Genomic DNA, 25470 nt, shown 5'->3' with positions numbered 1-25470 from the left:
CAGTGAATGTAGGGCTTGTTTTACCTCAAAACAGTACATTATTAAGATAAGTCTTGAGTATTTACCTTAGCTTACTATGTCAGACACTTTTTGAACTGTCTAAACTACAACTACAACTGCATGTCTTCTCTGCATTGCAGGGAAATTATAAATTTCACTCGTTATATTAAAATGGCTTCGGAGGTCACAGGTGTGAAGCTGATCAATGCCAGTTGCTCATATTTTAGCTCTACAGCTTTCCAAACAGGGCTGACCGGGCTATATATTTTGAATGCTCAGTTCTCACAGCACCCCGTGGAAGTCAAGTCAACATTGGCGCAGCGTTTGAAAGTTGGAGACTTCAACCTCATCAGCAGCCACAGGGAGACACTGATCTCTATTGTTTTTCCTCTCTTAAATCTTTGTTCTAATCACTTTACATTTAAGCCATTTAGATTGTATTTTTTTTTCTCAAAATACAGACTCTGGATCCTATGTATTCATTACACTTCTGTTCTACAGTCAATACAACATATACATTTCAAGTCACTGGTTATAATACAGAGCTGCAAAAAACATGGGAATATTAACAAGCTCTGACATGTCATACTCCCCACTGCTCTGAGGTGATGACAGGTGTGTGATCCTCTGATCAATAAGCTTTGGAGGAGGAGATGTGAGGTTGAGGTCCTCCTATAATTGCATACTGGCCAGAGAGAAGGAAGGCTGCATGGTGTTGTTGTCAGAATAAGCCAGTGATCCATGAAGCCCCAGCAGAGCTCAGATAATTAGAGCCTTTCCACTTCGAAACTCCCAAGATACAATTTCACTGCAGACATCAAATGAGAGGATGCTTAAAATTAGCCACAGTGATTACAAAATGGAGTGAAGTTTGTTTTCCATTTGGGATGTTCAATCAAGCAGGAGCGGATGTAAAATCCGAGTTCATTTCTAAATATTAATCATATAGCATTTAATCACTCACTGGTGCAAATGCTTCAACTTTATTCATAAATTATCCTCATTTCAATGTGGAATATCACATCCATAAGGAGAGAACATAGAAATTAATTCATGAAAAAATGTATGTATTATATTTTCCATTCTAGACCTACTGTAGATTTTCCTGTATGTGTCAGTTGATTCATTTTACTTTTATTTTGATGATAATATTCTATTTTTTCTATTTTAAAACTCTATTTAATATTTTTGTGCATTTGTTCACCATTATTTTTACTTTGCATTTGATGTTTGTAATCTCCAAACATTTTACAGTGATGCTTTAGTTCATGGGCTGTAAAATATTTCATACATTGTTCATTTGTAATTGGAAACATTCTTCTTTATGCTTTTTAAACTGTATGTTTGCCATACTTAAACATTTCTAACATGTTTTATTATTTAATTACATTATTTATTATATAAAAAGATGTTGAACAGTGCACACATGTGTTACACTTTTCTCTTTTAAATTGTAGCACATTATTTCCAGAAAAAGGTTATTTCCAGAAAACTTTTATAAATTATGGAATTATAAAATATAGCAATACCAACCCTTTTGATGTGTTTAAGCTCCACAAAGGTGCAAAAAGCTTGATAGACACCATGACTAAAATGAACACACTACCACATGAGCAAATAACCAATTTAAATTTGAGCAAACATAGTCTTTATTTAATAAATTGCCAAAAGCAAAGTGTATAAAAAACAAAATGACACACAAATGGTCACTGAGTCCAAGTTCTTTGAAATAAACGGTTGTACAAGTGCAAAGCAACAAAGCTTTTGTAATGGTTTACATAACTGAGTTACATAAGTTAATAAGTATGTACATAATGAAAGTCATAGCCATTCCTTACAGTGGTTAAAATTAGATGCTAGAACAGATTCCTTATCCGTAACTTGTATTTCAGTTTTCTTATGTGATTAGATTCTGTTAGTATTTATAGTTGTTGTCACGAGGAATGGTGGTAGATATCTTAATAATAATATAATATATCATATAATAATATAAATTGAAAAATGGGGTTGTGAACATAAACCTAGCCTTTTACAGAATACAGTGGATATGAAGACACGTTGAGATGAGAGCAGTCAAAACAGAGAGAGCTTATGCCTGGGGGGAAAAAAACAACAAACTAAAACAAAACAGAAAGACAAATAAAGCATCCCGTTTAAATTAATCCACGTTTTCAATCACACTAATTCCACTGACGGCACTCTGTAGGAATCTGGCGGACATCCAAACCCAGGCTTGGAGTTGACCTCAGTTTGATCAGAGCAGATGTTTGTTTTTAATTCTTCCTCATACAGTCATCATGTTCCCAGGCGCCTCTCTCTGGACCTGCGACCTTGGAGCGGCCTGACTGGCAATCTGATTGGCTGCTTGTTGAATTTTTCCATTATTTCTTTTATTCGTGACAGGTTGGTGCGTCCGATGACGAAGTCGCACCTGGTGGCGCCCATCTCGTAGCCCACCTCGCACTTCTTACTAGCGAGGCTGTAGCCTTCAGCCTTGGCTGATACTCGGTACTCTCCCGGGTTCAGCAAGCGCCAGTAATCACCATCAGAAGCTGAAAACACACAGAAAACAATTATTTGTGCACCTGTGTTTGTAGTGACTTGTTAGTTGGTGTTGAGGTGGACACATTCCCCGATGATTCACACGTGATCTCATGGGAAAGCAGATGTAAACCAATGCTTTGCAGGGAGGAACAACTAAAATAATGCTGAATGTTTCTGGATGAGAAATGTTGGGATGGGTGTATATCCTCATGAGTCTGCATTAGACACAGGATGGGAAGCCAAATCTGTGTTTTCTGTTTTCTGAAGCAGCCAACAACAAACTGACTGGGTTATCTTATGTCACACTTGGTAGGGAGTCCAGAAACCCAGATGTATGGACACAAGCACTGAAATGGTGAGTTTTTCGTGATATGTCCTTAAGTTAAATCACAACATGCATAACAGTTACATTTACACATGATTAGTGGAGCAGCAGCAATATGCTAATCTTGTCCTAGAAAGCTGAATTTAAAGAGCCTGTTATGCAGTGGCAAAAAAAAGCAAGGCTTCATCTAAAGCCTAAAATAAAAGTTGGAGAGTTCTTTGTGTTCTACTTTTGTGAAGGGAGGTGCTCTACATTCCTGCCTAGATTTTTAAAAATAGCTCTGCTTTGTCATGTTGGATTTCCTTGGTCTCTCTCTCTCTCTCTCTCTCTTTATGTAACCTGGGTGTGCTCGTGGGGTGTATTTTCAGCATTTGACAAACTCACAAAAATGACAGTGTTGCTTTTTTCCGGTCATCCAAATACCCACCTGACACATCTGAACTACCAGAGAGACAAATTAAATATGATGGCATGTCTGTCTCTGATGCTTATCTGTACTCAATCCAAACATTTACACGTGGACATCTGCGCTCACATTTCTCACATTACTCACATTCGGATGGCAGAAGGGAATCTAATTGTTTCCTGGAATGCGTCAATATGAAATGTTAATGAGCTCATTAATTCTCAGTCTGTTAAAACATCTTTCAGATATGAATGTGCATGAGTAGCATAGGCTTTCTCGGTGAATACCGTTGATTCATCCAGATGGGAGAACGACTGCTGTTTATTTTGAAGGTGCATACAGTTCCAAAGCAAATTCAAAGCAGCTGAAAAGGTACACTTCTATTTTCTAAGAGGTTTCCAAAAGGAAACCGTGCTTGTACTTAGTTCCAGGAATAATAATGGCTAATGTCCTTTTGAACATTCGATTTCACGCTCTAAGTACAACACTACTTGGCTTTGAATGCTGCACTTTTCGGCATCAGCAGAGATTGCCTGGAGGAGCAACAATCAATAGTCAAACTCAGAGCAGGAGGCTTGGACGACACTGGCTATGACTATGAATTGAGTCAGACTCCAACCGGCTCCAGCTGCTTTTGCTTAAGCGGTTTGTTCCATGTTACACTGGAGTACTAACTTACTGTAAGAGTGACTCATTCCTGAGGAATAATGTGAAGAGACAGTTGAGTCAGTGCGCCCGGGGGTAGCTTCTGTTCTCCTACTTTGATTGCAATTTCTCGCATACAATTTCAACGATGAAGAGAAAAAATATTCACATGCTGACAAAAAAACCCAACATTTATTTTGCATTGCTTGCTCACTCAAATGAACCATTAATTGCTTAAATCCCATAGAAGAATCAGTTGAAATGTGATGTTGTACCTGTGCGAATATCATGACTGATGCCCTCCACAGAGATGATGGCGTTAGCTATTCCACGACCTTGCAGGTCCCTCACCACACCTTTGATCCCACGATGCACCTGCACATGAAAAATGCAGCCATATGTGAATCCTGTTCCAAGTTTAGCCCATCAAAATCTACCTTTATAATTTAATACAATGTATATTACATGGCATGATGTATAATGTATGATCTTCAGTTCAACAGAACTGTTAAGCATGCTTTCCTCCTCAACCAGCTTCAATATTTAAAGTGTCCAATTTTGGGGCCCGATCTTCTGAAGTTCACATCCAAAGAGAGAATATAATATAACAAGTCTGATCAAAGTACGGCTGAGAATGGAGCCATATTTTGTCTGAATTTGGAGGACAAGACTTTTGCAACCCTCAGTATCCTTGTCTTTTACTGCACATTTCAGAGAGGGTTTAAATTGTAAAATAACAGATTCTCTTCTGTATGTGAAGACTATGTGACCGTAAATACTTTAGTGAGAAGGATAACAGGAACAAAGTGAAAGGGGATACCATATTCCTAAAATAACTCCAGAAATATATTTTAAAAGCCTGTGTTTACGTGCGTGCGGCTTGGTTGCGTGCAAACAGGTTTTCACGTGTGACTTTGTGATTTGGCTGTTTGCCTCTGTACCTGCTCCATGAAGACAAGAAGAGACTCGCGATTGTTCTCCCACTCCTCAGGCAGTTCGCTCTCATGAGGGAATTTGTCACAACCCACAAACATCGACAACTCAAAGCAGTTGGTGTGCAAAAAGCTGAAATCGTTCATACCTGCCAAGAGAGAGAAACACATCTGTAGGCCAGCGACGACTACATCAGCATTTTTCTCCAGTTATTGGTAGGAAGTTGTGGTGTTAATTAAGCCTTTCTTTGTTTCTCTGCCTTTGAATTCGTACATGACGCTTCAAACTAAAACCTGCAAGCTTTGAAACCGCCAAGGGGGTTCAGTGCTGAATATGCAGATGTGCTAAACAAAGCTCAAAGGATCAGAGCTGAGCGGAGAAATCCTGCATAACACAATGTCAGGATCAGTGAGAAAACACCCGGGCAGCAAGCAAGGAACACTCACTGCCAGCCGCAGTGTGCCAGGACGCTCCGTTGATGGTGCCGTCCTCCTTGGCAAAATCTTCTGTGTGGCAGACCCTTTGGTTGGCGGTCGTCATCAGGCGGTGGGTGGACGCGTAGGAGAAGGCCAGCCAGCGGAAGACGTGGTCATCCGGGGTGGGGGTCTGCTCCCTGGCCACCCCTTGGGAGCGGGTTTTATCGTATGGGAAGGTCACCACCAGCTCCCCTCCCTGGATGTTACCGCCCAGCACAAAGGGCATCTTCTCCATCCATGCGATCAGAGCCCGTGTCTCCACGGCAACCTACAGCGAGGGTACACAGGAGAGGCGAGGATAATGTAATTCATGCAATCATCTCAGCGCTGTGATTGCTAAATTAACTCTCACTGAAAACAATTTAATTTCAGGAGGCTCTCAAGTGGGAGTGATAACGCTGTTCACACACTCCCATGCTGTGAACCCATTTCACGAACATACATTCTGAAAAGTGAACACTTTAATCGCTGCTGTTTGGACTTGTGAATTAAACCAGCCCTCCTATCGCTAAGCGCTGGTGGGGCCGTTCGTGAGGCGAGCGGGGTTGGGTTTCCACAGCTTCCTGAGCACGGATGGGGATCCCGGCTCTGCACCCGCAGCAGCTATTCTGCAGGTTTCGTGTGACTCACCAGCGGCTCTCGGTAACGTCAGAACTCCAGTGAGGATGAGCTTTTAATAGATCGCTGGGTCTATTTTAGCTCGCCGCCTCTTCGTCACAAATAGCTGACGCGTCTCCCAAAATAGAAAAAGCGCTGGTATGCCCACGAGGCTGTTTTAACCTTTACAAGATGCAAATGGTCTTTACGGTGAGATTTGTTTGTTAAACTGGAGGAAGCGCAGGACAAGGACATCGAGTCATAATTTGTTACCTTTTTAGGTGAAGCCACTGGAAACTAGATGACAACAATCACACTATTAAAGTTGAAGTTGCAGCCTTTAGATTTTGGGGACAAATATGTTCTTTCTGTTTGTAATCATAGGGATGCTGAAATATACACATTAAATAAGTTCAAAATACCAAACAACAGTCAATCGCACTCACTGAGGCATTTTTGAATAAGTACCACTCTGGGATGGGCACATGGTGGTTGAACATTTTGCGAGGGATCCACTTCTTGGCCTCTCCTTCCCACAGTATGGAGTTGAGATCGGGGAAGTTGTGGTGAATGTCTATTCCGTCACTGCTCCATCGACCCAGAGACCAGCCACTGAGCTCTGAACCCTTGGCAAAAGAACACGAAAAAAACAGACCAAATGTGAGGGAAAGTCAGAGAAAATTATAGTTATTCGGGGTAGCAACTGTTCTCTAATCGATGGAGAACTGTAACATGGTTCAGACGGCTTCCTGGGAAGTGTAGAGTTAGGCGATCATCACTTTGCCTCCCTGCTATCGCAGCTCATCCCAAAAAAAAGCTATACTAAACTGTATAGATGCAGAGTGGGTATATTCTAAGTGAGTGCAGCAGGACCTTTACATTGGCGTATCAATGTCAATGAAAAAATAGCTTAATGAAGGTGTATTCATCAAATTAACCGTATTAAAATGTGATTATTTGATTATCATTATTAAAATATTTCCTGTTTTGTGGTTTTCATTATGTATTGTCTTAATTGTATGTCTTTGTATTGTAATTGTTTTTTGAGAAAACTGAAACTTTGCAGTTGAAAAAACTTGATTATTTGAACTGAAAAACTAAAACAATGGCCTGTCGACTGTCCTTATACATGCCACCAAGAATTGTACAAGCTAACAAAGCCCTGTTAGCTTTTGATAAACAAAGTGTTAATAGTGTGCATTTGTACATCAGGTCACCAAATTACATGATGCCATTCACAATAAAGCTCTGTCAGATTTTTTGTAATCAAATTTTGGTTCAGAAATATTATGCCTTTCATCACGAGCAGGAGTGCAGCTGATTTAAATTTGTATTTTATTATTATTTAGTATTTCCTGCTGTTTGCACCAGAGCCCAGCGCGTGATATGAGGTCACTAACGGCCGTCTTACAGACCTACCATTTCAAAGGCTTTCTCGTACCCATCGGGGTTGATAGATGGCAACAGATGGATTCTAGTCTCTTCCACCAGGCGACGTATCCGCTGGTTGCCAGACAGATACTCCAAACACATGAACTGCATCAGCAGGAGGAGCAGCTCTCGTCCCAGCACCTCATTACCATGGGAACCTGCTGTGTAACGAAACTCTGGTTCACCTGGCCAACAGGTTCGCAAAAGAAAGAGATCAGAGGATGAGAAAGAGGGAAACATGAGAGAGGAAAACACACAGTGTGATGTCGTTGATGTTGTTAGTGTTATCACCGCCAGGAGAATCATGCGATCGTGTGAGTGTGTGCGTTCGTGAGTGAGTGTGCACCTCTGTGTCTGTCCACGGCTAATCTCGCTCACCCTTTCTAACTACATGTATTGGGCATCGACCTCACGTTGACACGCATACTGTCGGAAAAATAGATTTGAAGCCACAAAGCTAAGAAGCACACATGCACAAAACCTTTGCAGTTATCTGCATTGATTAAAATCTGACTGTATCTGTTGTGTGAGACTTAGTGAGCCGGTTGTGGGTTCAATCACGCAACACAGCTGTGGTTGTTGCAGACGCACCTGGTGGAGATCTGCACTCCTGAGTACACCTTTCTAGAAATCCTGTTGCATTGAAACATCTGTTGTCTCAACTGTACTCACCAACTTCATGTTCTCCTGGGTTGTCAGAAATCTCTATGGCATACATCTTGAGGCCACTGTGGCTCTTTCCTATGTTATAGATCCGAGTGACGTTGGGGCACATTTCATTGACCACCTTCATAAGCTGTGGAAGGTAAATAATAAAGCATCAGCTCTTGATAAATAATACAAATCAAGTTTTTGGATTCAACTGTTGGACACTTAGTAAGGATTATTTAATGTGAAAGCAACACTTCAGGCGCAATAGGAATATTTAGCTACGAATACTGTCCCTTTCCTTCTGTAAAACCATGGATACAGACAGCTTTTTAGGTAAAAGTGATGTCACGTACTTCCATTCACCAATCAGGATGCCAAGTATTTCAAGTATTTTTACTTGGTGGTATACTGCTACTTTAAATGCCGGGAACTTGTTATAGGAAATTTCAAAAAATAATAACGCCAGTGCAGTGTCAAAGACCTTAATTAATCAAACTGGAGAAGGCAGGAAAAGCAGTCTAGGTAATTAAGAAGACAGGCTTGTGGAGGAGCTGATTACAATGGCAACAACTAATAATGTACCCATGTGGGCATGAGTGGAGACACAAAGAGGAAGTGCAGCAGGAAAAAAGACTAACAAGCTGTTAGGAAATGTGTGTTTACTTGCTCTTCCAGCTGCTGCAAAAGTCATTAACCAGTAAGGAGTGATGGGGTTTTAATTAAGTGGTTGAATTTGGACTTTTCCAACCAAGCTAATCATTGAACAAACATCTGGTTGTGTTCATAAAACAAAGCATTACAAGTCAGCTGTGACTTCCTTGCTTCCGCTTTAGCATTCCCTTGATTAATTTACCTGGATTGTATTTACCAGGATCAATGTAGAGCATACTGTCTGTTTTTTACAAATACTATCTTCACTTCATCACCACTAAGTGGTTTGTGCATTTTTAGGCTTTATACAGCACATGGATTTATTATAAGATAATAAAAGTGATGGATTACAGCCAATATATCAACCATTACAGCCACCTAGAGCGAGCAGAAAGCTTACTTTTTTTGGTCTGATGCACGTCCATTAGTGTTATGCCAAGGAATCTCATTAGTGACATCTCTTTATACATTCATGGCAACAGAGTCTTTGGTGTTTTTCACAGGGTTAAGCACTCTGCACCCGAAGTTCAATAGCGAGAGGCGAGAGGCAGCAAAAAGCCGCCATGGCGCTGCTCAGGCCATTGAAAATAATGGGTTTAAGAGCGCAGATGTTATGTTGTCTTGTTCTGTGTGAAAGACTCTTTAGCTGTGAGCCACTGGCTCAGCAGTCACTATGTTGAGAGCCATTGAGAGACAATAGATATGCTCTGAATTTAAATGTAGCACCTTTAAACTAATGTTGTCATTGAAAATAGGTTTTTTCTTTACTGGGGTGTGACAGGAAAATGGCAAGATAATCTACAGGCTTTCTCTTTTATTTGATAAAGTCTTAAACTATATCCACGCTTTGACAATACCAGCATCCCCAAGACTGCTACAGTAACATTCAGTCGTGATCTACGAAAAGGACAGTCCTTCAGCAATATAAGAGGTATCTTTGAGCTTCTCTAGTGGGCCATGTACTTTATTTGACAAGCCACAATGGGCTATTTCCACTTTGAGGTTCTCCTGCATGGAGAAAAGAAATGTCAAGAATGAAAAGGCTTTAGGAATTTTAAAAATAGTCATTTTCTTTGTGAGGGTCTACTGTCGCTGGATACCCTGTGTGACATTAGCCTCAAAGAAAGAAAGATTAAAAAATAAATAATAATAATAATTTCGCTTCATTCCTGGTATTTCAGGCTGTCACACCAGAACAAAGAAGCTTTACAGTGAGCCATAAGTTCAGAGCATTAATTGGAGTATTTGTCATTGTGGGTCAGCAGTTTAGGACACCTGTAGTCAACTGTTTAGCACAGGGGAGCTGCTACATTACAGACGATTGCGATTCCCAGCACTTGTACCTTCGCAACCACTCAGTCATAGTATAAGCAGTGACAGATACAGCTGTCCTCCTTCTCAGTACAAACAGGCTACTGTTCATGACAACGATATGAATAAGTAATGACACAAGCCAGGGGATGCTTAATGCATTTTCATGTGGCTGGCAGCGCTCACTTCATTTGTTACCGTTGCACACTTTGTTCTTGGAAAGGACACCGGTTGTCTGGTGTTGGCTCGCAGTTACACAAGACGTTTTATTGCTCCGCGCTCTGGTGTCTTTGAATAAGCAGGCGGCTTATATCTGTTGTTTTCTGTTCACTGTGACTCACCTGCCTCATTTCTTTGTAGCTGTGGTGTCTGAAGTCCAAGACGTCTGTTGTGATGACCTCATTGCGTCTGTGGTAATAATTATTGGGATCTGTGGGGAGGCCGAAAACACAAAAAAGGAGGTGGATGAGTTATTTATTATTTGCAAAGGAAAGGAATGATCAAGCGTGTGCGGTGTATTGAAACTATAAATGTTGAGCACCTGCTGTCTTTGTAGTGTGCCAGGGCTTTAAGATTACCACATCAACACAAAGGAAATTAACTTCTTTTAGTTTGTAATGCTCCTGGCACTCGGCAGTTCCACATTAATATCTCAACAGCAACCTGTCTTTGCAGAAACAATGTCCCAGTTAGTGATCTCAGTAGAACTTGCTGTTTGGGGACAATTATTTCAGGAGAAAATGTTCCTGTCAACATCCTCCCAAAATCTCAGCACATACAACCACAATTATTTTAATTACACGATACCAGTAGAGGAAAGTGGGGCAGATTTGTGTTTTGGGTGAACTGGTCCTTTAACCAAATAACTAATGGAGATTTAGGTCAATAAAATGTCTACTTTTCATAACAAAACATTGGATTGTAACACAGTTGGTTTGCTTCCCATTTCCTACTGGCAGTCAACATAGTCTTTTTTTTTAACCATGACGTCAGTCTTTCCCGAACCATAACCAAGTGTTCATTAAACCTGTTTTCCAACTAAATGAGCGCACATATGCAGGTTTTGAAACACGGGGAAGCACACAGAAAATAGGCGACAGATTCCTTTCCCATTGCCAGTAGACGAACGAGTATGCCTTTTTGTTTCTTTCTCTGGTGGTTCAGACTCAACTTCACAAACAAGAAAACAGCAAAATAAAAAATGTTGCAGTTCCATCCGTTACTTATACAGTCTCTCTTTTAAACTCTCAAACCAGAGTTGGTGATCGTTGGTCAAGTCATTTTAACCCAAACCATGATCTTTCTCTAACTCTAACTAATTGGTGTTTGTGCCAAGACCTAACCAATCCATAATCATTTGCAGTGTTAGATCAGTCTCTCTGTAGTCCCAGATCCTGTATCATCTGGACTTTTTTACCCTTCAGTGGCAGGAATTATTCATGTGTCTGCTTCGTCCATACAAACCCGTCACCTGGCATAGGACAGCCAAGGATCTCCACTCGCATACAGATATTTCCGTTGTGAAACCAAGATCGAGGGTTGACTCGGATGTATCGGCCGACCACTGGCGCTGGGAAGATGTTCCGGACCGGGATCTCCTTTTCCCTATTGCCAGTGAAGATCTACTGAGGCAAGCACATTTCTCCAGTCGGTGAATAAAGAACAGGATTTTAGATTTTGTATGTAAAGTGAACCTTAGTTGAATTTCATTCAATTCATTTGTTGGTTTTCCATGAACAATGCGTTTTAATCAACAGCTGGAAATGAGACAAATGAAACCTACAATGTATTTTATTGTACCTCGATGTTAAAAAAAACACCTAAAAAAGTTAATTCAATTAATTAGTCACCATGTATAAAGGACATGACACAGAGTAGATTATAAATTAAGTCATGTCCTTTTTGAAAAAAAGTTGAAATATTTGCTATGCTTTAGTAAACATAACTCAAAAGCAAACACGATCGTTCATGCACCTGTAGGACATGATCACACCTTAATACCACCGGGATTTTCTTGTGAATTTGATCACCCTCTCATTTCTTCTCTGCACCTTTTGGCATTTTGCAAGACAAACCATGCAGTTGGCGTTTGACAAAAAAGGTGTGCGAGTGGGTGAGCGGGGAGCTGGTAGACTGAATTACTGCAGGGGCATTATCTCCCACATCTATGACGTCACCACCAGCCAAGGGAGTGTACAGTTACACCAAAATGTCATTAACTGGGACTTGAACCACAGTAGGGAGCAGCGTGGATATGATGTTCCTCAAAAGTATAATCTGATTTGCATGTCTATTGATAATAGGATTATTAATAATGTTACTGTTTTACTGGCTGGATTGCTGCGTTCGTTGTTTTTTTTTACTATACATGCCTATATTTGGTTTCCATCTATTCAATTACATGAAGTGCAGAGACATAACCAGGATGAGGTTCCCTTCTGCTTGAGGATCATCAGTATTTACTACGGCCTCCAAAACTCATTAAGCTTGGAAATAAGCAGATATCTACATGTTCCTCTGTAATTGCTCTCAGGCAACAATCATTTTTCTATCACGTTCCAGTCAACAAGGGACACACAAAACGAGACTCCTCATGTCTACGCGGAGAAAGAGTAATAATGCTTTTAGATATCATGAGTCATGACTGTGACTCACCAAGTCCTCCGAGCCGTTCTTCAGCGTGATCCAGGTGTGACTGTCGTTGCTCACCATGACCTTGTACGAGGTCACCCAATCGCTCCTGTTAGCGTGAGGAAGAGAAGAAATATTCCATCAGGCTGAATCCAATGCAAATGAGGCGACTGTGAGCACACGTCCAGACATGCTTAATTCTCACAGGGTGAACGTCTGTTTAAAAATAGCAGGATTGGAGAGGAGGTCAAATAATTTTTTATTAGAATTGTCACTTGAGCCTGTTATCACTTAAAGTTTTGGAATAAGAGCAAAAGGGAAGTTTGTCTAGCAGATGATTTTTATTTGAAGTGGAGTTTTGGTTCTGGATGATCGGGCTGAATCTCCATTTTGCTTCATTTCATTCGATGATTTAAAAAATCAGAAATGCTGGCGGTTCATCAGGAGTCCAGAACCAGTCCAATAATGCACTGTATTATTTATGTGTCTGATGCTATTAAGAATTCAAACTACATCAACGTCAATTTATGTTAACTGAATGGCTTGACATTTTATGTAATGCACTTGCTTGCTCTGTTGCCAAGAGTTTGATGAGAAGATTGATACCACTCTCAAGTCTGTACGCTAAAGATGAAATTACCCAGCTGCCTTTTAGCTGAGCTTAGCACAAACTCTGTACGCAGCTAGCTTTGTCCAAATAATAATAATAACCTACCAGCACCTCTAAAACTCTTCTTTTTTATAAATCTGTACACAAGGTGAATTGAAAAAAAAGGACAAGCTGAAGTTGCATGCTGTATATTTTGGCACCAATATCATCTAACTTAAGAAAGCAAAGAAAATTGCACATTCTCCCACAAGTCAAATTATTCTTTTAACTAGGAGCAATTTACACCTACACATGAGGTGAAAGTGCATTAAAACAATCCAGATAGATTCACTAAGTCACTAAACAGATCATATATTGCTTTGCATGTTTTAGCCAATCACAGCTGCCCATTCTGCAAGCCACATTAATGTGTTTTTAGTCATTTTAAACAATTTCCCTACCTTTCCAGACTGGCTTCCATCAATTTCCATACAATGCAAAAATCTATCGGTCCACCCTTAACACTTGTTTGAGACAGAGCTCTACCCGTGTGAGCAGTATGTAGGTTGACAGTGACTCCCGTGCTTCTGGATGAAGACATCAGTGCTGAGCAGGTCCAGCTCGGTAAGAATTCCCAGTTCTGCTAATTAAAGCACTGTTAGAGACAGAAGCCCCTGAGCTGGCACCGCAGACAGTTACATGCCCTACACAGCTAATTGCGGGGGAAATACTGTCTAAAGCTTGGCGTGCTAGGCCTTGAAGGAAAATTACAAACACAGCCTGATAAAGTATCTCCCCATGCTCTCTAACTACACAGCAGTTTCCAGAAGTCTGTGCTCACCCTTTCCAATTAAAAAGCACAAAGGCCAAAAGTTGTCAAATATTACAGAGCAAAGTCAGAGGTGAGGTAGATGGTAGAGGAATAAGGATTCCCTACAATCTACCTTCCGGTTTCTTGAATATAGGCCCCTGGTTAAATGCAATACTTTAGTTTATCGCTTTATTGTTACCAATTCCTTTTATTAAAAGGTATTACCAAGACGGGTGCCTCTTTTTTAGAAGGCATACTTATTTGAAAATGCTACCCAAAAGCCATGAACAAAATCCAATTTAGGCCACAAGCCTTTATAGTAAGGTCTAATAGTAAGTTTTCTATATTGTTGCCCAACACAGTATGAGTTTGAGTCAGCATAATGGACAATCCAGTCTTGTTGAAAAGTGTGGCCTGAATGATTTGAGGTGGTTATTATGACTAACAGGTACACACACACACACACACACACACACACACACACACACACACACACACACACACACACACACACACACAATCTCAGAGTGGATTTCTCAAGTATTTTTTTAAATGGGCAAAGGTCATAAGGTCAATAGTTGAAACTATTGATTCCGGGCACTTTTATGCACTCTGGAAACTTGTTGGGCTTGTTGTGTCTAAACACTGGGGCAAAAATAACTAAAACATGTTTTAGTTTGGGGAAACAACACAGCTGTAATATGAAACAATGCAAATCAAAACAACCCATTATCTTGAGTACATACTGGGTAAAATGAGATTTTTAGTGTGAAGTGTGTCAGAAAACATGACACTGACTAAACAATTACTGACTAAACAATTACATGTTATTCTGTCTGTATATATAATACTGCTATTGTGGATTATTTACTGTTTGTATTGCTGTTTTACTGTTTATTTGTATTACTTGTTTTGTATTTTATTTTACTTGTTTTACTTTGTGTCTCTTGTGTGCACTTTACCTGTCTGCTGCTGTAATCCTGCAATTTCCCCACTGCGGGACTAATAAAGGATTATCTTATTTTATTTTATTTTATTGAACAGGATAATCCATATTTTAACTTTGCCTTAAAAACAGCACTAAAATAACACACACTCTGGTACAGCAATTGAAGCCACAGGGATGCGTAGTCGGGTTGTAATTTTAGAGTAAATATATTTGTTTTTTATTGTATACTCAAAATGAGACCCGGCAGATTACTGTACTGATGAGCTGAGGCATGTGGGAGGTGAGACTATACCCATGGCTTTGTATAAATTGCCATGGAGACTGGATGGTACTATAACTCATATCTTAATGAGCTTCACGGACACCGTGGGAAGAGCACAGCAGAGATCATCACATGTCTGTAAACACTTACTATAAATATAATTAAACTGCATAGTTTAAAATATAATCCCTACTTGTTATATCGCTCTTTTTTTCAAGTCATCGGAGTGTGATGAACAAGCTCACAGTGCAGTAAAATCGTTTTTCTCCTGTGTTATTTCTATAATGTAGTGACCTTTTAGCAGAGATGAAAGACGGAGGCTGTACTCAAATCAATCAAACTCATAAATCCATAATCCCACAGTGAGGGGATCGGAAAAGACTTGTGAAAAGGGCAAACACCAAAATTGAAAAGCTTGTTTTGTTTATTTTTGTGAAGTCAAATTTTCCAGTTCTGTTTACAAGGAAAGTCATTTAGAGTTCTGGAACAATTATTGCTCTCCGTCTACTTCCAGTTTTCATTTCCCATGGTTAATTTTAAACTTGTACCATCTGTAATTTAATTTCCGGCCCATTACTGTGCTTAGATTTACATTAGCCGTGCTAACCATATTGCTCTATGGGTCCACCACTTTGGTCTAGATCAACAATATCTCTACTCTTTTGGATGGATTGGCATGACATGTTGTACACACATTATTGGACCACAGAGGAAGAACCCTCCTGATGTTTCCTCCAATGCGACCCTCCAGAGTGATTTCAGGGTTTTGAGTAAAATGTCTATTGGATGGATTGCCATGAAAATCTGGTACGGACATTCATGGCCCGTTGGTCTCAGCCGTACTTTGTGTTTGGTGCTAATGACCAATTGTTTGCATGCTAACATGCTAAAGTGAGATGATGGACATGGTGAACAGCATGTTTGTTAAACATTGGCATGTTAGCATCATCTTTGTGGCCATTTTAGCATGCTAACGTTAGCATTTATCTCAAGGCACAGCATTACATAGCTGCTAGCTGTCTTTGTATAAACTTCATGATGCCAACTTGTGCATGGAATGGACTTCTGATCTAAAATCAGAGATGTCACAATGCAGGTTATTAAAGCAACATGTTTTTCATGCATTTAATATCATTTTTAAATATTTGTCTCATATTTAATCTTTATTTCCTTTGACCCTCCCATATATGAACAATAGGGATCTATATTAAATGTGCGGAATTATCAAGCTATGTGAGAGCTTTTCTTTCTCTGTCTACAAAAAGGAATGTTCTCTAACGGTTTCAACCAGATATCACCAGGATTTAAAGCAAATTCGAGAACTGGCATAATATCCCCCACGATTAGCGTTAGCTTGGATGAGAAAATCCTCGTCCTCGGCCATCTGCAACTCTCCATGCATGTCTGCTTGGTTCCTACTCACGACCAGAGGGAACTTCTGCCTTGTGTGATGACCCCTGTGAACTTCGTCAGCCTCCTGGCGTCCACCTCGAACCACTGCAGCGGGTCATCTCTCCCAGCGCACCAGGCCCCATCATAGAGGTCATCTTCATAAAGGCCAGCCTGCAGGCCAGAAACATCCGTTTTATTCCAGATGTCCGTGTGGAAACACAAGCACACAGTCCATGGTGGGAGCAACCAGCGCTGGTCGACTCCACTTTGCTTGTTTTTGTTACATATTGAGCTGAGCTGTGCTGAGCTGTTTAGATTTGATCCTCTGAATCTGAAATATGCTGTCCAGGTAAGAATCAGGAGATAAATGTGACTTCTAACATGATAAAGAAAGCATATTGAGTGTACATTTTTATAAAAGAGTTCCAGGCTCCAGGCGGGCTCATACCTAATTGGAGTGAACAAAGGCAAAACAAAGCCAGCGAAGTTTAGTCATTGGAATGAACACGGGACACGTCTGTGTCTGAGTGTTGATGGATGGAACATGAGGACACATTTTCTTGACACCTGCTCGGCTCAACAGCTGAAAAGTTTCCGCTAATAATGAATAAAATACTGCTCTCTCCATGAAGCCTGTAATGCACCGGTTGACACTGTTAGCACAGACGGAGATGAGTGAACAGTTAACACTGTGGCACACTGCACTGTGCAAGTACTGCAGAGCACTATCACTGCGTCTGTGTCATGACCGTAGTCTCTTGGAAGTACTTATTTTACAAGGAGCAGTTACTCAAAGATCTGAACACAGATATATGGGACTTGACATAATACATCAAATCGACATATTCTCACCTCAAAGAAGAGTTAAAGATATAGTATGCAAGTTAACCTTTGGAATTGGACGAGTTACTGTACGTTCATATCAAAAACAAAGTGAAACGCTGACAATTTATGAGGTTTTGTGAACTATCCTCGTGTATTAATTACTGTATTAATTATAAAAAATGTGCATTACATTAAAGGTATTGATTAAAGTCTTTAACATGAAGAATTTGTCCTGTACATGACGTTTCCTCAAGGATAAAACTGGATACCTAAGTTGAAATCAAAGTTATGCAATCTTACACGTATACATATCCCAAATCATAGCGTGGCTCTGTGCTTGAAACAAGCTAATTGGATGAAACAAAATAAACAATAGCCATAGTTTCATTTAATAGCAGTTATGAGAAGCACGCTCCAGCCTTAAGAAGTAAGTGTCCAGCTGCTTCCAACCAAATTCCTAAAGCAAAAATGCACGTCTAGATTTATCGCTCAATGATTTGTGAGATTTGCACATACATTTGTCTGCCAAAGAGAGTCTTTTATGTCAAATAGCAGAATATCTCAAACATATATATAAATGGATTTAAAGGAAATATTGAGAATGTCTAACCAAGTATCTACTTCTGCTTCTAATCCAGGTGCAGACCAAGAACCATTTCTTTTCCATCACAAATATCCTATAATTCTGTCACACTATATATTTTTTGCTGCAGGATAAGGATGCTTATTTTAAACTATCAAAGTATTTCTATAAAAAATATTACATTTTTAGAGGGCCTTCAGTCTAAAATGTCAACTGTTAATGTTTTACTATGAGTATAAATCACCTTTAAAACTTTAAATTGGTCACAGAACTGTTGCTGTCTGTAATCTCAACAGGCAACACCTGCTTTCTATGTGGTTTCTCCTAATTTGCAGATAATTGTTCTGGACTATATCTCTGCCCATCTATGATTCCTGACACACACACATACACACACATACACACACACACACACACACACACACACACACACACACACACACACACACACACACACACACACACACACACACACACACAACAACAAATCCTTTGTTTTGTGGATTTCCTGAAGCATAATGGCTTGTCTTGTGTTGTGTTGTGTGGATTAAGAGCATGTGTGTGTGCTTCATTAATTGTTTGCAGTGCCGCTTGCAGAAGATGAGGCACGCTGCACACATGCTAATACCCTCAAAGCAGCTTTACAGCTCGCACTAACAGGAAATACCTCTTCTCTGCATGCCAATCCGTTCTGTTAGGTTTGGGAATGTGCCCTTGGTTTTATGGCATATTAATTTCTCTGTTCATTAGCTTTTAGAGTATTAAACATCCATATTTTTCCAAGCAAAAGCCAGTTAGCAGCCATCATCTTTCCATGGAGCTTGAATGTGAACATAAACTGATCCTGAAATTAAAAGATGCTATCTCTGAATCCTATTTCCTTTGTATTGCTGGGATGGATGGGGATGACGCTTCCACGTTGGCGGAATTGGGATTGCTCAGGATACCAGGCGAGCCCCTTCTGCTAGGCTTCCCCCAAATACCAACACTTTACATTCCTGTCTTACCTGAATGTTAAGACGACCTCTGTGCGCTCCAAGGCCGTAGCGTTTTGTAGTTGAAGCATGAAGCTGGAAGTCATCAATCTTCACTGTCTCCAGTCCCATTGGAGGGCATTCTGGGTAACGAGAATGACAAATTGGCTTGTGACGGTAATGTTATGTATCACGTGTTGCATTGCTCCAGGATTATTGCTTTCTGCACAGTATAGCTCCTCACTCCTTGACTCAGCAGTAATGAGCAGTTTAGACTTTTGAACTCAAACGTGTGAAGCAAACAAGACAGCAGTCAAACTCTGTGTTGCTCACTTAAAACATAATGTAGTCATTGTGAGAAATTAACAGTTTCACTTAGATAATGTGAAATGCTCAAATTAGGGCAGAATGTGATTGTTATAATAGCGTTTCTTCATTCTGCCTCTGAACCAAATACAACACTAACTCACGAGGCAATCTTTTTATACCTGGAGTTATGGTATCAAGATTAAAGTGAGGTCTATTTTGATCACATGTAGGAGAGAAATGAAGACTAAATAATTAAGAAATCACCAAATGCATGAAACATTTCACACTTCTGTCTGTAACCAACTCATTTCTGTGAAGGAAATGGAGTTGACACGTGATCCTCATGGATGATGAATGACTGTATACTAAGCACATTTCTTTTTTCTAATTTTGCAATGCACACCTTTCACAGCCATCTAACGGCACTGTGAATGCATGATTAAATTGTCAAAATGACTCAAGCAGTATCACAAATGGGGGAAACTGGGAAATTGCTGCAGCTCCAGCCGCAAACCTGTCAAGCATGTTCAAAGGCGTTGGTAAAGAGATATATAATTAGATCAAAGGAAGATATTTCAATGTCAGAAAGGTTTTGGATAACTAAAAGGAATATTCTCATATTACCTGCCATGCTGCATGTTTTTTTTGGTGCCAGTCCTATTAGCAGAAATTGGATAAACTGACAGACAGGTACAAAATCATAAGAAATTGTGATCCCTCAAGACCTTTTGCACAACATAGTTCCCTTGGAGCACTCCAGCTATTTTAAATTACTCTCCCGACAGATAGAAACCCCCCCACAAAATAATTAAAGTAGCAGAGGAGGATGTATCCGGGCATTACATTTGTTGTGTGGGTCAAACTCCAAAAAAATGGATCCTACATTTCCCATAAAGCAATTATAATAATGCCTTTTTCAGCCTCCCTAAATATAATCCACGCCCCCCTGGTTTAAAACAGAGGCATTCTGTTTTTTGATGTCTCCAAGCCCAAACAGAAATAACCCTGATGATATAACTATGATCTCATCAGGATAATTTGGGTTATTTTCCCAGACTTAACTCTTAAGACTTGTTTCCACTTCACGATCACATGTTCATCACTGTAGATGGTGATACTAGACTTTACTGTGCAGGTTTCCTCACAGTCCAAACCAAATGACGCGAGTAATCCAAGATGCATTGAGTCCCACAGTCCGTATCTTTACTGGCAGGGCAGGCGACGGCAATTAGCAGTAAAATATATGACTAATCATCTTGCAATCAACTCTTGAGTATGGCAATTATCCAGTAACACCCACTGATGCCACAGCAACGGGTTGGCAGGCATGCAGCCACCTTCAAGGCCTTTATCTTGGAAAAATACAGTCTTTAAAAGCTGCACATCACTTAACAATGTTTTAATTTGCTGCTGGAAGGAGCCTGCAGCTAATTTGAACAAATGCCTGTCTTTAAGTGATTGCAGAAACCGAGTCAGTGTTCACAAAATAGAGCTATTGTGCGAGATTGGCTCATCTTTTGCACTACAATGGATATCAAGTAGTGAGTGTCAAATGAGCAGACACAGGTTGATGTGTAAACATCCCCAATGCCTATCAGCTCTTTGGGTCAGGCCATGTGTTTCTGTTTGCAGACATCAACCCGGGGTCACACAGCTAGAATTTCAGAGCAAGAATTTCCGATTGGGCGCCGGTCGGTTTTTACACGCAGCATATGCTGCACATGTTGCTGTCAAACCGCCAGCACTGCCTTCACAAATGCTCTCCCAGGAGTTTAGCAGGCACAAAGAAGACAAAAAAGACTTCTTTTTTTAGTATTATTGCGTGGAGTTGGGCTCTTACAAGATGTATGCATGTGATTTTGGAAATATGCTGAAGTTGAGAATATACGGTCTTTGATCCATAAAGGAAGCTGGCTTTGCATCGTACAGCCTGGTATGTCTGAGACACTAAAGACCGGCTAACACATGAACCAGGATTTAAAGACGCCACAAAGAGGACACATGAGATAATTTATGTATGGTGCATAAAGCAAACATAGCTTGAGAGCAAATTGATTTCTGCTGTAAAACTGAAGCATAAAAGTTGTTTTAACAAGCCAGTGGTTGGACCAGTTAGCAGAGTATTCACAGTAACTTAATAGAGCAATACAACACGTGTTGATCGTATGTGACCCTGTATTCCTATGTATATAAAATCCTCCTGGAATCAAGCACACTCTAACACCGCAGGCTTTCTGTAAGGAGCCAACATATTAGGGACATCCTGGACTTCGAAGCAGCCCAGAGGATAAAGATAAAACCAACGTTATTGAACAGTGAGCCCCTGTGGCTACAAATGACAATTGCGGGATTACAGCACTGACAGGTTATATAGTCTCACTTTAAAATACAAATCCTTTACCAACTCATTGTGACAGACTTTACTCATTGAACATCAACCTATACAATGTTTTTCTCTTCAGCTGCACAAACTCAGCCTCTGCTGTGATAACTGAGAGAAAACATGTTGTTTCAACACATGTTACACTGATGGGAATAACAAATGAGCCGCTGGAACATCTGTTGAATGAGACTCTGAAAGTCCTCGCTGGTCTAAGACCCCCGATTTATTAATTCCATATTGTTTTGGTATGTGTGGATGAGGCAACCACTGAGGTTCTGCCACACACACAATGGCAGAATATCTAAACATTTGGAAGATAAACGAGTTCAAAAACTGATGCAGATTGATAGATATAGAAAGTGCATGATTTTAACATTTTACATAAATCAGCTGAGATGCTGAAACAGATTTGGAAAACAGATTGGTGTTGAGTCACAGTTTAAGCCGTGAAAACATGATGTTGGGAGCCTGAGCTTTCCATATATTGACTGTTTGCTCCTCTTTGTGCCAGGCGTGTCTGCATGGAGTTCCCATTTTCCAACAAGCAACAATATCCAACTTTCTGCTCGCATTCCCAAGTGCCAAACTAAAAACGGCAGCCTTTCTGTCTGTCTCGGTAGGTTTCTTAGCTTCAACATAAACACATAAATTCACAGTTGGCCACCACAGCCTTTCTTAACCTTCGAGAATTATTCAATACAGCTTCCCGTTAAGCTAGAAATCTCTGACACTGTTTAAATAAGTCCAATAAGGGCAATATCACAACGTTCAGGGCTGTGGAAAGTCTGAGGTCAAAGCACATGCTTTCTGCCCTAAATCACGTTGAGTTTAATCTGTCATCTGACATGACAGGAAGGCTACAGGGGCATCCTGGCTTCAGTTTAGCAAACATATCGTGATCCATGGCAACCAAACACAATGCTTCATAGGCAGAGAAGACATCCATGCCTCTGTGGCTTGACTCCACTTCTGAGAGCAGCGTCTCATAGTGCCAGACTTTTTTTTCTCTCAGGGAAAATATGCTCTCTGTAACACTCTTCCCCTTTCCAGAATATTTGTCATCTCTGAGAGGGTTTGTTTCTTTTCTCCCATCCGAACGGCTCCTGTGAAAGCGGGGAAATTATCCATGTGCGCTGGAGGGAAGATGAATTTTGATGACATCATGAATTTCCCATAACAAGCGTCAGCGTCAGCGGTTGTTCACTCACCTTCTTTTACCGTGTTGTATTGACCTTCTCCTTCTGAGATGCTGTTTGGGGTTTTCAGAGCGCTCTTCTTGTTCTTCTCTGCCTTTTTGTTGGTTGTTTTCACTGAGGAAGGAAGGAAGGGAATGACATTAATGCAGGAACAGAAATACAAGTTTTTCCATTATTTAAATGGCCTTGGCGGGGTCCAATCACCTTTAAAAACTGCTGATTTATTGTTGTTGACAGAGAAAGAGAGTGTTGACACAGAAAGAAAAAAAACTTGGATTCATCCCACACATATGGATAGATTCAGGGTTGTGGTCTGAACCAAGGAAATTAGAAACTATTTAACTCTCGTGCTCCTTACATTCAGTTACAGTATGTCTCCCACTCACATTGGCTAAGCTGTTTCTCATTACAGATCTTTACAGTGATTTGTATAAAATAACTTCCTCAATGTTCAAATCAGTCATGTAAGCAGTCTGTACAAGAGGCAGGATGGAGGCAGGGAGGCAGGGAGGCATGGAGGCGTGTGCTTTCTATTTGAGTGTCAGTCAGGTCAAGATAGGCCCCGCGTGATGCAAATCCTTCTCACATCTGAAAGTCTTTAGGCGCGTCTCATTCTGGGGACAGGTTCAATTCTCAGCTCCAGGCTGCATATGCGGTTCAGTGCAAAAGATATGAAATGGCTTTGAGATGTAATCATTTAGACGTTGGTGAGGTTCAGGCAATATTCAAGGCGATTTCAGGTTTAACCATATAACTGCAATACAATGTAAGTAAGTAAATGTCTTTAAATCATCTTTTATTCTTTTTATATTTAAAATTATACTTGAGTACCTTTTTAAGCAGTGCAGTAAAATATCCCAAACTTTCAAATGTAAATCAAACGTGACCGTTGGTATTTTTATCCATAGGAGTAAAATGTTTTACTATAAATAACAGGAACAAAATCAAGGTTTCGGCGCAATATAATAAAATCTTTAATTTAGATATTTGGTTTGTCATACCTTGGACCACTGAAGCCATGTTATGCTTTCAGAACAGGAAAAGGTCTCAATGTCACTCTACAGGTGGAGAAAGCTTTCTAACCTCTTTACCTAAAACATTTAGATAATGTCAAGAATGAAATGTATTATTAAGATGAAGCCAGGCCAGATTGTTTTTTTTACCCAACAATAGCCCTTCAATGAATCTATTCACTTTTACTTTTCACTTCTTGACCTAACACCATCACTCTGTCAATACTATAATAATAATAATTATTATAAATCATGGCTCTAAACACAGTTTATCTTGTTAATATGATGCTGTGTGATCAGTTCAAAAATAAAGCACATAACTCTCATCAAAGGAAACCAGTGATTTTTTAATATTTCACTGAGTTCATATTGCTGCTCAAGTCCCACCTGCAGCAGGTATCCCTGCTGAGACACGTGAAGCCAGATGGCTGAAACATGAGGTCACTGTCGACACAGCTGCTCTATATTATCTGCCACCAACCAACCAAAAGCCCTCACTGTCTGTTCCTGTCATCCAATCACCTGGCAGGATCTCAAACATACCTACAAACCTGCTACTGCATGTGCCGGGAGTCCCATGCGGACGCTTGGAGCTGCACATGTCTGTGTGGGCCGTAACAGCTCTGCTTTGGGTGGGAAAAAAACGTGGGTATCGCATGTGTTCTGGCACCGACATGTAACGCCGCCATGACCTCTGCGTGGGTGAGGCTGTTAGTCGCGCTGTAGTGGAGAAACATTGCTCTGATCTATGTGGGGGGGTTAAGGAGGAAGACTACTTGAAGAGACCATTGTTATTCTTCTTTTTTTTCCTCTGCACATCACCATGTGAATTGAATTCAGCGGCTCTTCTGAAGTCTGGAGTAATGTTGGTTGAGAAAACACAACATTCACATATAAATCAACCTGCATCTTTCAACACTGATCTTTTCAGCTTTAGAGTCAACTGGAAAGTTACATTTTACTTTAAAAGCATCAGCTGATGCAAAAAGCTGCAGAAGCAGGTTTTGTTTTTAATGTTCTTACTATTTCTATACATACAATTCTGTCTGAAAAAAGCAATACAACTTTGAGCTCCAACCATTAGCCTTACACTTTCATCTCACACTGACTCGCAAGGTTAGTTCAAAAGTTTTTCAGAACTTTAGTTTTCTAACTAAACTGTCAGAATAATTATATTAATTAAGCACAATTGCTGACTGGGTGCCATATTCATTTTGTGAATGACTTTTTACTCCTACTACTAGTAGCTGAAGCAAAGATTACTCAAGTTGCCCATCTAAAAAGAGGGCAGTTCTTTTACCTGATTTTGCATCAGCGGTAGTTTTACCCGTCTGCCTGCCGCTGCCTTCCTTTCCCTTGGGGACTTTCTTGGTGGGGCTTTGGCCGGGGTGCTCATGCCTGTCAGGTGTCGAGGCCACAGGCTTCTCCGGCACTTGCACCTGGTTGTACTGCTCTCTTGATAGCAGCTCCTGCATGTAGTAATCCTCATCCTGGCCGGCAAAGCCGTGGCTGAGGTCTGCAAGTCCTGCAAGGAGTCCCAGCAGAGCCAGAGGGGTCAGGAGGCTGAGGCGCTGTCTTGTCAT

The 25470-nt window shown here is 40.4% G+C and overlaps 1 protein-coding gene across 1 annotated transcript; it reads right to left on the bottom strand.

The window, feature by feature from the left end:
• Positions 1-1631: 1631 nt before the first annotated feature.
• cpxm2 (carboxypeptidase X (M14 family), member 2) lies at positions 1632-25470 on the bottom strand (the record flags this gene model as incomplete). The annotated part of the gene is made up of 14 exons (XM_079214025.1): positions 1632-2552; positions 4196-4295; positions 4862-5001; positions 5300-5597; positions 6373-6552; positions 7346-7542; positions 8030-8153; positions 10312-10400; positions 11442-11592; positions 12626-12710; positions 16636-16775; positions 19020-19129; positions 22887-22988; positions 25188-25470. The coding sequence occupies 14 exons, from the start codon at positions 25468-25470 to the stop codon at positions 2296-2298; spliced, it is 2256 nt and encodes a 751-aa protein (XP_079070151.1). The 3' UTR covers positions 1632-2295.

The sequence above is a fragment of the Taurulus bubalis genome, assembly GCF_910589615.1.
Source record: "Taurulus bubalis genome assembly, chromosome: 2".
Classification (NCBI taxonomy): domain Eukaryota; kingdom Metazoa; phylum Chordata; class Actinopteri; order Perciformes; family Cottidae; genus Taurulus; species Taurulus bubalis.
This window is presented reverse-complemented; position numbering and strand designations above follow the sequence as displayed.